Here is an 18521-nt window from a genome sequence, read left to right as displayed (position 1 = left end):
TTTACAATTTAAAGTGGCATCTTTGGATATTTTTTTTCTGCTAAAGATACTGTTGTCCTAAAAAAAATGGAAATTAAAAATCGTGCACATACCTTAGGAACGATATTGCAGAAAACCTTGACTTTTTTTTTTTCCTAAACCGCGGTATACCTTAAATTGTTATCCTCCCATGCCTATGTGTGTCACGTACTGTAACGTACCTTGGTGACAAGCAGGTCTGAGCCAGGGCACACACCGTGATAATGTCTGCTTGTCTCCTCCAAATACAGCTTCTGCAGACACTTTGTGATGTTCTGAAAGTTTATAGTATTTTTTTTATATTTTCTTTGCGCCACGATGTGTATACGTCTCCATTTTGGCGATTTGCTTTCGTGACCATCACCTAGCAACAGCCGTAGCAGCTCGATGACGCAAGTGTACCGGGGTCAAAGAGCATATAATCACCAAGAGGCGACACAAGTGCGATTTGAGAAACAGCCACTAGATGGCGCGGCGGCCATTTTGGAATGAACATTCCAATAGAACAGCATATTATAAGTCTGTAAAATAAACTATTAAAAGTGCTGATGATTGTGATTAGTAAGTGCTGTATTGTTGTATCTCAGCTTTAATGCGCTTTTTAAATAAATAAATAAACAAAGCACCTGCTTGCCATAGCGACAGCAATAAGATCCATTGGCCAGCCGATCACTTTCACTCCAAAATGGCAGAATCCAGGGTTGTTGCTGGGTGCTGCTGTTGCAATAAAATGCATACCTGTCAACATTGGGATGTGAAAATAAGGGATTACCCCCCACCCCCCACTACAAAACGCTAAATATGTTCATCTGGAGCGGTTTCATTGTAAATAAACTGCTGAAACGGTCAGTAATACGTTTTTATTATTATTTACAAAGGATATATTAATTATACGTTAGAAAAAGCTGCAAATGAATTAGCAAACAGTTCAGCTCATTAAAATTATTAGTTATTATAAAGAAATTTAATCAAGTTATCAATTCTCATTCATCTTTATTATCATAATTTAAACATTCTGTATACATAACAGAGGTGTCACTTTAAAAATGCACAGCTCTACACTGGAAAAAATTATTCAAAGATGATTTCTTGGATTTACAAAATTTTTTACGTTAAGTGGTTGTAAACAATTTATTTGGGCTGAATTTAAACAAACAAAGTTGAACATTGCTAAAATTTGTTTGTTTAAATTCAACACAAATAAATTGTTTGCAACCGTTTTGCATGCAACACTTTTTTTTCAGTGTATAATGAAAGCATGTGATTGCTTTCCTAACTGTTTATGCTTATTTAAAACAAAATTTGTTGTGTTTAAAAGAAAACCCAACAAGATTGATCTAGATGTTATTATCATTATTCATTCATTTCTTTTAAGCTTAGTCCCTCTATTAATCTGGGGTCGCCACAGCGGAATTAACCACCATTATTAATATTATTATTGTCATCATTATTATTGATGATGACGTGTATATGTCTGTTCATACACGCACCCAAAACCCAGTATCCACTTGAGCTCAGCATCAAATTGCGTATGTAAGTTACAGAATCCGCTTGGGAAATAGTGATTTCTATGGATCACTATGGAGCGCATCAGCTGACAGTCATGCATCATTACATGAACTGACTGTTTTGAGGATTGCATAGGGGCAACGGCACCTGTAATGAAAAGGAAATGAATCGCGCCGTTTTGATTTCAAAGTGTTTTCATGCCTAAATGAAATGAAACCACAGAACTGATTCACATTTAAGACCAAGGGGTGACCCCTGGTGGTTCAGCACTATGGGTTGCATAGAGGGAGGGTTGGCTCTTCACAGAAAGATTAAAAATACGGGAAAATACCTTTACGGGATGACAGTGGGATAGAACTGTAAAATACGGGAGAATCCCAGGAAAACCAGGAGGGTTAACGGGTATGAGAATGTTCTTGTGAGTGTAGCCTTTTGGTCATTCTAAGCTCTTTGCCGGGGTTCAGAAGGAAAAATGGCAGCATGAACACAAACCAATTGAGAAGGTGGAAAAGGGGGGACAATGGAATTTGGGTACGGTGCAGGCATTTGAACTAAGTGTGAAAGCACCCTTAAAAATAAGTGTTTTTGTTCGGTGTCTGTGACTTAACCAAAATATTCCCATATTATAAATGCTGCTGCTTCTTTTATATTAATTAGACTATTAGTCCTTAATTAATGCATCTGAAGCAGCAGACGCCATTATGCCACTTGTCTGCGCTTTACTGTTTTGTTTTTTTTTAATTTATTTTATTTTATTTATTTTTATTGTGGACATAGTTGCACAATTCTGATTGGGCAGAAATGTGTGCTTACTCAATTGGCTAGTTATAAAGCTCCGCTGAGATCACACGATTTTGACACTAAATGGATGTCGTGAACCACGATTCAATCGTTTCCTCTCGTGTAATGTGGTATAGTTCACGACAACCGATACCGTGTCTGCGATACCTTGCGACACCATAGCAGTAAGTCTAGCATGTTCAGGGGCGTAGCAACCGGGGGGGGACAGGGGTGATCTGTCCCCCTCACTTTTAGAGACAGACCATTTAGAAACAGGTGATTAATAACTATATGAACGTGTAATCTCATATAGCCGCCCCCCACCCCCCACATTTAAAATGTCCGCTACACCCCTGAGCATGTTTAATTTTCTGAAGCATATAGCGGACTGGTTTTGAAGCACTTCACCTCAGATGTTATTCGTTATTTTTGTTTGCATATATACATGTATATTTTATATTGCAGCCTCTTGTGATTTTTAACTAATTGCAACGTTTCAAATTCCGATTTGATTGATTAATCGCACAGCCCTAGTACAAAGTGCATTTGATCACTGAAATGTTATTCAAATAAACATTATTGGGAACTGTTTTTAAAGCCTTGTAGTATTGTATATCTGGAATTGCAATGGTTTAGAGTTCTCTGAAATGACGAGGATCTAATTTAAGCTTAATCATATAGCTCAAACAATACCAAGTCTGAATCACAACATAGTGATCATTCAGCAAACTTACTAACTTTTAAAATGGAGAAAATTACAAAGATGTTTTCCACATCCGTCATTGTGAAGGAGAAATGTTCAGGTGAGGAAATCAGTGATCTGTAGGTCAGAAGCCAAGAATCATGTGATTTGTACAGCAAACACCCTACCATTCACAGCTTAAAGCAGTTGTTTATTGATTCAAACAAAGTAAATGCAGAATTTATGAAAAAAAGACATGCGTTGATAATGCCAAATGAGATATTCAAGACGACGAGTCATTTTTAAAAAGCAAAACCAGTGAGTTGTATATCAGTGAGATATTCTGTGGCCACCAAATGCCCTAATGTTAAATTGATCAGTTATACTGGTGTTCCTAAAGGACAGCTGATCAAATATTAAAGACAGTTTAGTTGTAGATTTAGACCATGTCTAATGTCATTAACTTGTGCAAGAAAATTTGAATCACCTTAAATTGGGCCTGAACCTTTCTTTTTGTTTTGTTGAACACAAAATAATGATATAAAGAAGTTCTGGTCACTGACATTAGGGGAAAAATGCAATGGCTTCCAGTTTACAGCATAATCATAACTCAAAGCAGCTCAACAAAAAAAGACAGATTTTGGTTAAGTGGGGGTAAATGCATAACATTTATTTTTAGGCTGTAGTTTATTGCCAATTTGAGATGCCAATTACAGGACTGGTTGAAGACTAGAAGCATTCAATGTTTTTTAGGAAAGTGTCATGATGTGATTTCTACATGCACTCAGCTGCTCTTTTTTATAAAATAAAGAATAATAGTAGTGCAATGTTTTTTTTTTAACAGTGGTCTCAAACTCAATTCCCGGAGGCCCACAACTGCATAGTTTAGCTTCAACCAGCTCCAACTCACACCTGCTTAATAGTTTTTAGTAGTTTTGAACACCTTGATTAGTTGGAACAGCTATGTTTGATTAGGGTTGGAGCAAAACAGCACTGCGGCCCTCCAGGAATCCAGTTTGAGACCTATGGTTTATTATATATCGCCGTGACGGTAAATTGCAGAGTCTGTACAAACATTCCTGTGATCAAATGCTTTCTTAGCGCTGAGCAAAACAAAGTATCATAGGGTTATGTTTAGCACGACATTAATTCCCATATGTTGACAAAAAATATTTGACGTCATTCCTGCACCACCATTGTAAATATACTTTTACAATATACATAATTTTGTTCGATTAAAAACTTACAATATCTCTGCTCAAATGTTTACACACCCCCAAAACTATTATTCAAATTCAAGATATTATTGTAAATGATCTTTGAATAGACCTTTCTTAAAAGCTTGCACAAGCGACTGAAAGCTGATAATGTATCGCAAGATCAATGATGTTGCTCAAGAAACAGTATTGCTTTTTGTTAAAATAGCAATTGCCCCAGAATGTTTTATGTATCTTATTTGCTGAAGATCTTATCAAAGCCTATGTCTTGTGACCCTTATTTTCAACACGGAAAAATATATAACAAAAAAAAAAAAAAATCAGCAAGGGAGGGGTGGGGCGGGGGATGGTAGAGTTGGTCCAATGAGTCCATCAGCCTTTCAGAAGGGTTACATTATTAATGCAAAGATGCTGTTAGAACACACACGCTGGAAAGACTCTGTTTCTGGAAGAGAAAAAAAGTTTCAATGCTCAAAAATCAATCAATAAAGGGTTTAAATGTTGACTTCAAGTTCATATTTGCTATAAGGCATGCTAAACATACACTAGTTATGATTATGAGTGTTCTGTGTGGATAAAGTTTGCACTATTTAACCGGAGTGTAATGTCCCATTTTCACAATCTTATTCAGTAAATCACACTTCATAGACATTTACCTCTAGTAAGCACAGCTGAAACAGATTCATGCCCACACATTCTTCTGGCAGAAGGAAACTGCCTGTAGAAGGTTTATAATGTGTAGAATTACATAAAATTATTAATATGAAATTATTACAGAAGATAAAGATCACCAGAAAGCTATGTTTTATTTGAATAATTATTCATGTACAGTGCTTTTCAGTGTGCTTACCTCACACTTGACAGCAGTCTGGAGGTCTCTGCAGCTGTATTTTGGTCCGAGACTACAGGGGTCAGCGGAAATCACAGAATCCTTATCATCAGAAGGGCACAAATTTGCACTCTAGAAGGTCCAGAAAGCAGAAAAAGACTTTTTTTGTAGAGTCAATTTAATAGTGAATTTTGAAAACGTTACAATCTTGTATAGTTTCGCTTGATGCCAAAGAGAATCCTCATGTTCATTTATATGGAAGGCATTCGGGGCCAAAAGTCTTTTACAGCAACATGTGGAACTTGAATGGCTCAATGTGCGCAGTTTGACAGCGAGTACAGCAGATGTCTATTTGGAAACATTGAATGTTTTTTTTTTTAAGTTGACAATGTCTGATCTTTAAAAATGTCATTATTCATGAAGCTTAATTTATTAGTATAGACAGCACGTCTCATGTTTGTTTAAATACATCCCAATTCACAATTACATCACATATGCATAAATACTGCAATATCATTGGCTGTCATACTTAAAGCTTTATCAAACAGTGTATGTTGACACAATCCATTTTGTTTGAAGAATTTTAGCCCAGACGGTCTTCCATAATGCATGAAATATCATTAAAAAACAGAGAGAAGTTATTTAGATTTTTAATTAGCTGTATAAATTGTTTATAACAATGGCAGTAATATATAAAAAAAGAAATCAGAGATGCACATAAACTGTAAAAAATATAGTTTGTACCTTGCAAGTGTCCAGCGCCCCCTGCTGTTTGCTCAGAAACAGACTGAGCTGTTTTCCATTACGCTGAATGTAAGTCTCACACTTAAAAAGAAATGCAGAAATGGAAATGCATAAACGTACAGATAAAGGACACTGAAAGGTGAGTAATTCAAAGGCACAAACTGATGGCTCACCTTTGGCATGGCGCTGGGGTTGATCTGGCAGACAGTGTCCAGGAAAGAAGCAGCCTGGCGCTCAGTGGCATTGGAGCCCAGATGCATTTGAGTAAGAACCGCCAGTGTAAGACAGGAATCGCAGTTAGAAAGTGCAGGAACTGCTGGTTAAAACAAAGATGGGGTTTAAGAAACAGATACCAACCAATTAAAGGGGTCGTTTATCCAAAATTCAAATTCTGTTAGTTCACCTAATTATGTTATTAATTCACCCTCATGTCAGCCTCAAAACAGACCATTCAGTGCTTAATTTGAGTCGGATCATGTTCCGAAAAATTGCGTTCCGGTATTCATTTTAATGGATCTGGCATTACTTGTGCGTGGTGAGAACCTACAAGTGTTTGTGTGTGTGTGAGTGAGAGAGAGAATCTGAATGAGTGCAAGTGAAGGCTGCATGTGTGGATTGTATGTGCGCACACACATATGACGGTAGTCACCATGCGCAAGTTAAAGCAAAAGTCACCATTAACTATACGCCCTCAACAATATTTTCAGCCAATCTGCTTTCTTGTTTACAATCACTCTCATGGGTTGGTGATTGTTTCACGCACAGTGAGCAGTAAAAATAAATAATGGTATAGTGGCCCACTTAAATAATATTTGTATTTTCAAAATGGCAAAGCGGCAGTCACGCATATTTTCATTTTTTAAAACCACGAGTCAATCTGATAATGAGCCTGATAAAGAGAGATCTCGAGAAGAGGAAACTGCGCGAATGGATCAGGATAGCGGGAGACAGAAGCAAATCGATTTTAAGTTAGTCAGAAAACATGACAGAGAGGTAACTGTGGGCTTGATTAGACTGAGTGAGTCATTTAATTTAAATTTTTTTAACTTGGCACATAACAGTGAAGTGAACTGAATAGTGATTGTTCATATGATTTATGTTTGCAGCTACATGTTTTTGTTAACCATGACTGACCTATAACGTTTTATGGCACAAAATAATAAAAGACCGTCCGGAAATTTGATGCTCTTTTTTGCACTATCACCGTTTAATGATGTCATGTTCTGGGAAAACTGAAATTGTTTGGTGGACGTCGGTCACAGTAACATAATACAAAACAAAATACTTAAGTCATGTTTCTTCTCAGTGTCAGTATAGGGAGCTCATTAACGCTCTGCCTATACTGACACAGAGAGCAAGAAACTGTTGAAAAAGGTATTGTTTTTGAAAAGTATTCTCGTAGCTAGATAATATTCCGATATCAAACTACTAAAGCCATATGGTCTGTTTTGAGGATGCTTTTTTCGGTATTTCTCTAGATTTTGAACAAGTCGGAACCAAATCATATCTTAATTTGTTCTTCCAATAACATGAGGGTGAGATGGTGAGAAGTTGTTAACATAATTATTATATTTTTGATTGAACTAACACTTTAAATAAGTATCAAATTGGGGGTAAAATTGGGGGTAAATTAAGTCCAAACTCTTACTGTTGATCTGACGCTCAGATATTTCACAAAGACGGAGCAGAGTGCATATGAAGTTAGGAGAGGTGTTGTTTAGCAGCATGTCAACCAACATCTGGACGTATTTTCCAACCAACTTATTGCACTGTGGCTGAACCAGAGGAGGAAACTCCTTGCATAAACTCTCAAGCAGGACAGTTATGATGTTCTACAGGGGGGCAAATAAAACAAGGATTTCACAATTGTATTTAATATGAACTCCAACTCAGTGTGTCTTGAAAATAGCATAATAAATTCATAATTTTGAGGTTTGCATTCATCACATATTAAGATTATTTGCAGCATTTCCAAGTGCGCAGTGTATAACCAAGCACAGTATGGTGGAGTGGATCCCACAATGCAATGCTTTTGATTTCTGTTGTGAAAAATGAACAATTACAGCTGTTTCATTGGATCTGAGTCAAAAACAAATTTATGATTGCACTAACAACAACATACTATGGTTTAAAATGTATTGATGCTTTTATAGTTAACAAAGTGTATTAGGATCATAATGATCTTTGAAATCATAATGAGGATCATAATGAACTTTGAAATATTACATTTAGGTGCTTATTCAATATAATGTTTTTAGACACTTAATTACATGTTAATCATAATTAAATGAAAAAGCTTTACAGTTTTCATATGAAATTAATTTTATAGGGCTATTTCTACCCAAATTTAGGATCAACTTTATATGTGATTTCATAATTTCTTGAAATATGAAACACTGTTAAAGTTTCACCGACAAGCATTAATGGCTAATTTAATTGCAATTACAAGTTTCTGAAGTTTTAGTTCCAATTTAGTGGATTTCAAATCTATTTTTGGATCTATTTACTATTTAAATGTAATATAAAAAATCTCAGCCATTAGTGTGTTATGTGTACTTCTTTAAAGACAAGAAAGATTATTAGAGCATAATGATGTGAATTTAGTTTGTGTGTATGATGGAAGGATTCCTGGTGCTGTTTAGTGTTTGTAGTGTGAACACCTGCTACGTTTGAATTTCACAGAATATATATATTCTGTTGAAGTTAAAGTCAGAATTATTAAAATAAAATTCCCAAATGATGTTTAACAGAGCAAGGAAATTTTCACAGTATGTCTGATAATATTTTTTCTTCTAGAGAAAGTCTTATTTGTTTTATTTTAGCTAGAATAAAGCAGTTTTTAGGTTTTTAAAAAAAATTTTAAGGTCAAAATTATTAGCCCCTTTAAGCTATTTTTTTTCAATAGTCTACAGAACAAACCATCGTTATACAATAACTTGCCTAATTACCCTAACCTGCCTAGTTACCCTAATTAACTTAGTTAAGCCTTTAAATGTCACTTTAAGCTGTTTAGAAGTGTCTTGAAAAATATCTAGTAAAATATTATTTACTGTCATCATGACAAAGATAAAAGAAATGAGTTATTAGAAATGAGTTATTAAAACTATTATGTTTAGAAATGTGTTGAAAAAATCTTCTATAATAAGATGTATATAGCTTGTGTAATGTGATTGTGAATTTTACCTGAGTCCTCTCTTTGGGGAACAGAAAGCCAAGGGTGCTGACGATGTATGTGCAAACAGAGCACTGGACAGACGACTCCATCTGTGTTAGAGAGCAGAAAAATACAGCCAGTAGTATGGCAGGCCATTTTAACATTTCATTTACATAACATACTAATGTCTAATAATTCAAATTTTAGATAATTGTATTGACTTAAATAATATTTGACATCAACTAATATTATATCTACTCTTTTTACTACTGGGTTTAAACCATTCATGATAAAGTGGCAAATAATGCCAAGAGGAGCTAGAAATTAAGTGTTACTTTGAAATAGCATTGATTCAGGCACTGCGAGCAAAAAATACAAACCAGAAAAGAGGGAGAAGTTTTACAACTGTTCATTATTCTCCTGTAACAAATTACATGTGCAACTATTATGTTTGTAAATTCAGATAATTTCAGTAATAATAATAATAATCTAATAATCTAATTCTTTTGTTTAAATCTAAGCTTGGTTTTATGCATAATAATCCATTCACCTCATAAATCACGACCTGAAGAATAAGCACTAGTGTCTAAAAAGCAAGCACAATTAGATAATAAATAAACTGTAGGACTTAATAGTCAGGTTACTAAAATCTAAAAGTAAGTACTAGCATTAACATGGTGACGCTGGATCACAAAGTGTAAAATCCTAATTGTTTTTTTGCTAATCAAAATGTATGCAATGTTTAAAGTTGATTAAATGAGCCTTTGGTGACACTGTGGCTCAGTGGTTAGCACTATCGCCTCACTGCAAGAAGATTGCTGGTTCAAGTCCCGGCTGGGTCAGTTGGCATTTCTCTGTGGAGTTTGCAAGTTCTCGCCGTGTTGGCGTGGGTTTCTTCTGGTTGCTCCAGTTTCCCCCACAGTCCAAAGACACGCGGTGTAGGTGCATCGAATAAACTACTACTTTATCATAGTGTGTGAGTGAATGAGTTTGTTTGGATGTTTCCCAATACTGTATTGCAGCTGGAAGTGTAAAATATACGCTGGATAAATTGGCGGTTCATTCCGCTGTGGCGACCCCTGATGAATAAAGGGACGAAGCCGAAAGAAAATGAATGAATGAATAAATGAGCTTTTCATGAATGAAAACTTTGTTAGGACTATAGGTAGCGGAGATCCAACTATGTGAAAATCTGTAATCTGAGGGTTCAAACAAACCTAAGTGTTGATAAAATTTGATGGAACAAAATCAATGCCACTAGTATTGAAATAAAAAGCTTGTCAAATAACACTAACTACAAAAAAATATGTATGATGCATTGGAATTAACAAGTTATTGCATTTTAATGACATGAACTGCCAGGGTTTGTCCCGAAATTTTACATAGCTGTTCATTTAAGCTGTGAATATTTCAACAAAAAATATTTTGTACACATATTCATACTTAAATTCAATACTTCATAATTCACCTTCAAGAATTCACTTCCAAAATATTAAGCTGTGTTTAAAAATACGATGTATAATATTCAAAAGGCAATTCAAAGCATTATGTTTTTCACCTATAGATATTCGACAAACTTTTTATTTTAATGCTTTTGGCAATGATTTTGTTCCATAAAATTCCTTTTAAAGTTGTCCAAATTAAGCTTTTTGTGATGTATATCTAATTTAAAAATGTATTTTGATATGTTTATGGTAGAAAATGTACAAAATGTCTTTATGAAACATGATCTTTATTAATAATAAATAGATTTTTGGCATAAAATAAAAATCAATAATTTTATCTATACACTGTATTGACAAAAATATACCAGTGCAGCATCAGTTTTGATGGGCGACGCAGTGGTGCAGTAGGCAGAAGAAGGTCGCTGGTTTGAGCCTCGGCTGGGTCAGTTGGCGTTTCTGTGTGGAGTTTGCATGTTCTCCCTGCATTCGTGTGGGTTTCCTCCGGGCGCTCCGGTTTCCCCCACAGTCCAAAGACATGCGCTATAGGTGAATTGGGTAGGCTAAATTGTCTGTAGTGTGTGAGTGTGAATGAGTGTTTGTGGATGTTTCCCAGAGATGGGTTGTGGCTTGAAGGGCATCCGCTGCGTAAAACAAATGCTGGATAAGCTGGCGATTCATTCCGCTGTGGCGACCCCAGATTAATAAAGGGACTAAGCCGACAAGAAAATGAATGAATGAATGAGCATCAGTTTTGTGTTCCAGGGTGATAAAACAGCTTGCCATAGCAGTAGCATGGTTTATACCAACACATAAACTACTTCCTGTAAATGTTACCTTCATAGTTGGCATTGTTCCAGTCTTCGACATATGATTAAGCAGCAGGTCTTTAATCTTGCCACTGTCATGGCCTCCACACAGTCCAAGATAAGTACAGATTTCAGAGGGATTCTACAGTGAGAGATTGATGAGAAATGCTTCAGATTTAATAATGCATCAATTGTTGTATGTTAGTGTTCAAACCCATATGCAGTTATTGCAGCACTTAAACTACACAATATTATTGTCCTATAGATCAAATGCATGGTCTAGTCTGAATATATGTGTGCAAACTTTTTTACCATGAAGTTGGTGATGAAGGTCATGGCCAGAGGAAGAATCTTGTCCACTTGATTGTGGCAGATTGGAGCAAATTTAGGAGGCAAACTATCACACGCTTGTTCAAAGGTTGCAATTAATCTGGCCTATTAAATAAGGGGAAATAATGCATTGAAGCTATGTTAGGATAAAAATACAAATACCAAGACAAGTAAAGCAATACAATAAATGTTCACTTCAGTTCCCAAAATGAAGAAAAAAGGTTAGTTCTGAGAAAAGCTTCTGTGTCATTTGTTTACAGATGCCATTTGGTTTGATGTAATGTCTGTTTGGTCCATCTTAAAATGAAATTTCTCAAATGAGGCCACAAGATAAACCCTTTTTTAAACCATATGCACGCCAACATGATTTGATGAGAAGAAAATACAAAACAGAAATCTGATTAGAATTTAAAACAATATGACTTTTTGGCAAATATGGATGAACTGATGTTTTTGGGGGCATTTTCATATAATTCGCTTATGGCAAACTGATGGTAAGCTTTAGAGGTAGGTCGGCCGATTTGAATATTATCACTCGATTAAATGGGCATTATCAGTGGTTATCAGATGATACATATAGGTCAGTAGGGGACATCTGCTCCTACATTGAAAAAAATTATTCAAAGATGATTCCTTGGATTTACTAAATTTTTTTACGTTAAGTGGTTGTAAACAATTTGTTTGGGCTGAATTTAAACAAACTAATTAAGTTGAACATTGCTCAATTTAATTTGTTTGTTTAAATTCAACACAAATAAATTGTTTGCAACAGTTTTGCATGCAACACTTTTTTCAGTGTACTTTTAGGCTCAAAAGGCTGTTATCATCCATCCACATGGTTAATCAGCTATAGATCACATATGGCTGTGACCAGAAGTTAACGAGAATTATTTATTTTATTTATAATATTTTCGATTAGTTGTATTTTATTATCGTCTACCGCTACCTCAACCCTAAACCCAACCGTAACAGTAATGTTAAAACAGATCTGGATCTGGAGTCGTTTCTATAAGTATAACTGATTAACCATGTGGATGGATGATAACAGCCTTATGAGCCTATCAGCTGATAACCATTGATAACGCCTATTCAATCAAGTAATAACATTCGAAGTGGGTGAGCAGGTATTCATAACTTTTTACCTCAAAATTGTACACTGTAGAAAAGGTCTGTAAAATACATCATAATGTATTGTTTTTAATCACTGATTAAAGTTATAAGCTGGCCCAAAATGTGAGTAACCAGTTGCTTTTAAAGAGATTATCTGACTTCACTTTAAAAAAAGTTGAGTAAACCAGTTGCCTTAAAAACTATTTAGTAAATGAATATTGTGCATAATTATAAAAATTAATTTAAGTGAACTTAAAAACGGGTGAACTCTCTTTTGCTTTTTTATAACATTTTCAATTATATTATGTTGAATAATTATTATATTATATTATATTATATTATATTATATTATATTTTTATTATATTATATTATATTATATTATATTATATTATATTTTTATTATATTATATTATATTATATTATATTATATTATATTATATTATATTATATTATATTATATTATATTATATTATATTTTTATTATATTATATTATATTATATTATATTTTTATTATATTATATTATATTATATTATATTATATTATATTATATTTTTATTATATTATATTATATTATATTATATTTTTATTACATTATATTATATTATATTATATTATATTATATTATATTATATTTTTATTATATTATATTATATTATATTATATTATATTATATTATATTATATTATATTATATTATATTTTTATTATATTATATTATATTATATTATATTTTTATTATATTATATTATATTATATTATATTATATTATATTATATTTTTATTATATTATATTATATTATATTATATTTTTATTACATTATATTATATTATATTATATTATATTATATTTTTATTATATTATATTATATTATATTTTTATTATATTATATTATATTATATTATATTATATTATATTATATTATATTATATTATATTTTTATTATATTATATTATATTATATTATATTATATTATATTTTTATTATATTATATTATATTATATTATATTTTTATTATATTATATTATATTATATTATATTATATTATATTATATTATATTATATTATATTATATTATATTATATTTTTATTATATTATATTATATTATATTATATTTTTATTATATTATATTATATTATATTATATTATATTATATTATATTATATTATATTATATTATATTATATTAATATATTATATTATATATTGAATAGTGTTGTGCTCTAAAGTTAAAGTAATTTTTTTTTATTTAAATAAACTGTCCAGACTTTACTTATTTTTGTATGATTTATTTCATTTCATTTTTATAATATGACCAAATCAAATGGGCAAATGTAATGCCATGCCAGCAGAGGGAGCCCTCGCCCAACTACTGACTTAGCTCCGCTTCCTCTGCAGTCACTTCCTGTTTGTGCTGTATTTTAGCAAGAGCTCAGGCCATGCTTCCTGGCCAAGTATTGCCAGTCTACCTGCACTACAAAGCGTTTTCCAAGAGACTTTCGTGACTGCCTGCCTGTGTATGACCCTGCCTGCCTTGATCAAGTACGTTATCTGTCTTTGCCCTCTTGCTCTGTTTTGGACTGTTTGTTGTTATACTGAACCTCTGCCTGCACTCTCACTACGTCGTCTGGATTTGCGCCTGTGTTTGTTGACTGGATTGGACTGCTTATGTGTTGCCGACTTTCCGCCTGTTTACTCACTGATGTCTCTGCCTAAACTCTTTATAAAAACTTCTGCATATGGATTCTAATACTGTCTCAGACCCCACGTTACAGCAAAATAAAGTCAAATGAAACTTTAAAAGACTTTATAACCAAATGAAAATATTCTAGGAAATAAGTAACAACTACCATAAAAATGACAGTCGTTTCAGAATAGTTTCAGTCACTTCGGCTGTATTATTACAACCCAAAGTTGGGAAAAACACATGGACAAACCCATGAACCATTAGTGTTTTTTTAACATTAAAGAAACTTTACGTATTTCATCAACTTTTAGCATCACTAAAAATGATCAAAGCCTCATCTCCTTTTTTTTTTTTTAAAACAGTTATTATTTATACACACAAACTGGATCATTTTAACCTAAATTTTGATTTCAGTTTGGCTTAACATTCAGTTAAAAACGTGATAGACCACCAATTGGGATTGTCCATATTTTACCTAAATTTGGGTTGATATAGCTTTTGTTTTACCGCGTATGCAAACATCAATTGTGTTAATCATAATTTTTTCACACTTGTCTATTGAACTTAAAACAGAATGGATTAAGAAGATAAAATATCAGGTTTAATCATTCTCGCTGTAAACAAAGCTCATTTTATATATAAGACGGATGTATTAGTATCAATACCAGTTTTGTTGAAAGACAATATCTGAGCAAGATGCTGGTAAAATTGTCAGGTGAGAAACCCACACACCAAATTCACCACGTTTGTGTGACAGAAGTCAAAAAAGTGGCACCATGAAAAGATTCAAAGCAACCCGTTTCTGCTTTTCAGAACAAGTTCCTCATTTATTTGAAATCCACTTTAAAACATGCTGAAAAAATCATGCAAATCTGAGAGATAAAAGTAGCTGTAATCATTTCAAGACTTCCTCTTTTTTTCAAAAGCTTCAAATGTTGATTGTAAATGAAGGTTTTTTTAGTGTTAGAAAGCAACGCTCTCACCTCAGTCTGTTTCTCCTAGATGAAGGTAAAACATTGTATCTCAGACATCAGTCAAGAGACCATGTGCTAAATTCATTATAACATTTGTCTGGATATATATGTACTCTTAACGATTTTAGTAAACTACACAGTATTTAACTGTAATATGAACTGTATTTTACTATAGAACAGCTATACAGTTAGTTACTGTATTGAAGTTGCATTGTGAAAATTATTGTACATTTTACAGTAAAGAAATACAATATCCTACATAAGAGTGAGATAATGGGTGCTGTAAATGTTAATACAAGATTCTTGCTGATTTACAGTAAATTACTGTCAAACTGCTGCCAGTAAATTAATGTAGAGCCATATAATAGGTGGTTTGTAAAATATAAAATACATTATGCCTATGTCCTCATAAACCACATTTACAAGAGTGTGTGTGTGCGTCTGTATTTGTGTCTGTGTCTGATCATACCTGAAAATCAATATTGGAAACAAGGTCTTTCAGGAGCTCAAAAATTTGAGTGCAGTCCTGACACATGTCACCTGTCTGAAAAATAAAACATATTAACAGTTTTACAGTTTACAGCACAAGACCTAAAGTTCACTGCCATATATGATTACGGTTTAATCAGATGTTTCATCTTAGGGGTGCAAAAATGGAGAAGTGAGACTCTTAAATGGGGCTCTTAAATGTTTGTGGCTGGTGTATTTCAGGTGATGTGTGAAGGAGTTTAAGGATATGAAAATGACAACTTCTATTTTCTCTTATCAGTTGAAGGCATCTGTATTAGACATTAACACAAGCATCACATGAAACATTTAATAAAATGACTTTTATTAGCCTTTTTTATCAGTTTGAAATGCTATATTGTTTGTTTGGGTACATTTAGATACAAAAGCCAGTGCAGTTTCAGTGTTTTTATAGATTTATAGTTGAAGGCAAATTTATTAGCCCTCCTGTGAAATTTTAATTCTGTTTCAAATATGAGCAGAGCAAGGTATTTCATTTCTTTCTTTTTGGCTTAATCCCTTTATTCATCAGGGGTCACCACAGCGGAATGAACCGCCAACTTATCCAGCATGTGTTTTACGCAGCAGATACCCTTCCAGCCACAACCCAGCACTGGGAAACACCCACACACTCTCAGAGCAGGGTATTATCTATATTAATATTTTTTTCTTTAGTTTGACTTAAATAAAAGCAGTTTGTAATTTTATATAATATTATCAGTTTGTTTAATTTTTCAAAATACTGAAATGTCAATAAAAATTGGTTAAACACTGTAAAAAATGTATTCATTCATGTTGTCCCAACACAAATCGATTGAATTAACTTAATACATTAAAATGGATTGAACATTAAAAAATTAAGTTGTCCCAAAAAAATCTCAAGAATAATGCAATTTTAGCTCATTTTAAATAAGTAGTTTGAAGCAGCAAAAATATTTTTTGAGTGAACTGTAAAGTTTAACTATCATCATCAGAAGATAACATGGCAGAAATCAAGGTGCCACAATGCAATCAAAACAAAAATATAATACAAAACCCACACTGTCTGAATCACACATAACCTAAGTTCAGTCAGTGGTGAAATGCAGACAGCCAGGGTTGAGTCACCTTTTGTTTAATTTATGTATGCAACAAAAACAAAATGCTAAGCATATAACATTCCTAAACTCACCACAGTGTCATCTACACCCTTCGGGACATTCTTCAAGCCTGCTGCATCAACAGACCTTGTTTTGACTGTCATAAAAAATAAAAACACTTTTTCAGAAGCCTACAATGAACTATTTTAGATGTTTTCATTATGTCAAAACCGGTTCCTTCTACAAAACACATTTACAAAGAAAAGTAAAATATATCATCAACACCAAATACGGCCAAACCAATCTCCAAACATCATTCAGTGTTAGAGATTAACGTAAAATGGAAACAATATACATATTCAGACCTAAAATGATTAAAATAAAAATTAATCTTGAAGTAATTTTATGATTATGTAATGTAATGTACTATAATATTGTTATAATTCAGATTTACACTACTTGTTTTATTATTAATCTTTTAATTTAAATAAAATTATTCTGTTCATCAAGGCGGCATTTATTAAATGTAAAAGAAATTGTTAAATACTTAATAATTAAATATTTATTTATTACGTATTTTATGTAGTTTGAATTAAGCTTTTTCTATTTTATATTATTAAATTTGGTTCATCAAATCACTCACGCTGTAGGTAATAACAATAAAATCTGTTTAGATTTCCTTACACTACTGCTTTCCATATTTGTTTTTCAATACCAACAAACAATCATTCTATAAATGAGTATGCACATACAGACAGAACATATCAATATCATCTTAACATTTCAATTACCTGAACCCAGAATACCCAGCAGGGCGGTGAGGAAGAGCAGCTCTAGTTTGAAGGCGGTCATGTTTTCAGTTGCTTCAAGTAAAAGAACTAATGTAAAAATCACACATTTGACCCTGTATATAGTGACAGGAAGGTTCAGCTCAAAGAGGAACTACCCTTTATATCTGACGCCCTGAGAGCTCCAGCCAGATGCGATAACACAGACCCTTCACTGCGCCCATGAGAAGGCAAATAATGTTGCTTAATCACATTATCTGACATATAAAGGCAGGTAAAACCAATATTTGTCATTTTCAAGACCATTCATTGTAAAACACCTGGTGAATGAGGGGATATTTTTTCATTTCTTAAACCGACGGAAGGACCCGAAGTGTATCTAAAGACCTGGGAATGTGATCTTTTGCCTAACCACCCAAAACACCCTAGTAAATACATAGCAACATATTAAACGCTGTTCAGAAACTATGGAAATGGCCTGGCAACTACACACATATTTTGTGTACACACATACAAACACTCACACACACACGTGCACTATTACAGCTATCTTTATGGGGACTTCCCATAGACGCAACAATTTTTATGCTTTACATATTGTATATTCTATCCCCCTCCTAAAATCAAGTAGAGCCCTGCATTTGAGCCCGAATCCATTGGGGTGCGACTTTTTTATGCCCCTAGGGCCGGGCTTCAGGCTTTAGGCCTGCTTTAAAAAAACTTCCAAAAAAGTTTCATGAGATCTAATGCATGCGGTCCAGAAGTGATGCCTTGCGCATAGAGATTTCCAGCCACATGCAATGGAGAACATAAAGAGAAATATTACCTGTGGTGAATTTAAAGCTGTGAAAAATGCTATAGG

At 33.2% G+C, this 18521-nt stretch overlaps 1 protein-coding gene across 3 annotated transcripts; it reads right to left on the bottom strand.

The window, feature by feature from the left end:
• Positions 1-3179: 3179 nt before the first annotated feature.
• On the bottom strand, positions 3180-17789 carry LOC130236605 (prosaposin-like). 3 transcript variants are annotated; one of them, XM_056467342.1, is made up of 13 exons: positions 17663-17789; positions 16964-17028; positions 15755-15829; positions 15295-15309; positions 11497-11619; positions 11213-11326; positions 8963-9043; positions 7428-7611; positions 5953-6095; positions 5780-5860; positions 5057-5167; positions 4863-4924; positions 3180-4651 (listed from the first exon to the last, which is right to left on the bottom strand). In XM_056467342.1, the coding sequence occupies exons 1-12, from the start codon at positions 17721-17723 to the stop codon at positions 4889-4891; spliced, it is 1089 nt and encodes a 362-aa protein (XP_056323317.1). In that variant the 5' UTR covers positions 17724-17789; the 3' UTR covers positions 3180-4651; positions 4863-4888. The 3 variants fall into 3 exon arrangements, with proteins under 3 accessions (XP_056323317.1, XP_056323318.1, XP_056323319.1); XM_056467343.1 differs by having other exon boundaries at positions 5953-6092; XM_056467344.1 differs by lacking the exon at positions 15295-15309.
• Between the last annotated feature and the right edge of the window lie 732 nt (positions 17790-18521).

Source organism: Danio aesculapii, chromosome 10 (genome assembly GCF_903798145.1).
Source record: "Danio aesculapii chromosome 10, fDanAes4.1, whole genome shotgun sequence".
Lineage (NCBI taxonomy): Eukaryota > Metazoa > Chordata > Actinopteri > Cypriniformes > Danionidae > Danio > Danio aesculapii.
Note: the sequence above shows the minus strand (reverse complement) of the source record. Positions and strands in the feature narration are given on the sequence as shown.

Bases quoted from the DNA above. Each gene is read 5' to 3' on its own strand.
- LOC130236605 (XM_056467342.1), bottom strand. From the start codon at position 17,723: ATGACCGCCTTCAAACTAGAGCTGCTCTTCCTCACCGCCCTGCTGGGT. The intron at 17,029-17,662 runs GTAATTGAAATG...TTTTTATGACAG, and splicing joins GCTGGGTATTCTGGGTTCAG to TCAAAACAAGGTCTGTTGAT. The intron at 6,096-7,427 runs GTAAGAGTTTGG...TGTTTTAACCAG, and splicing joins ATCTGAGCGTCAGATCAACA to CAGTTCCTGCACTTTCTAAC.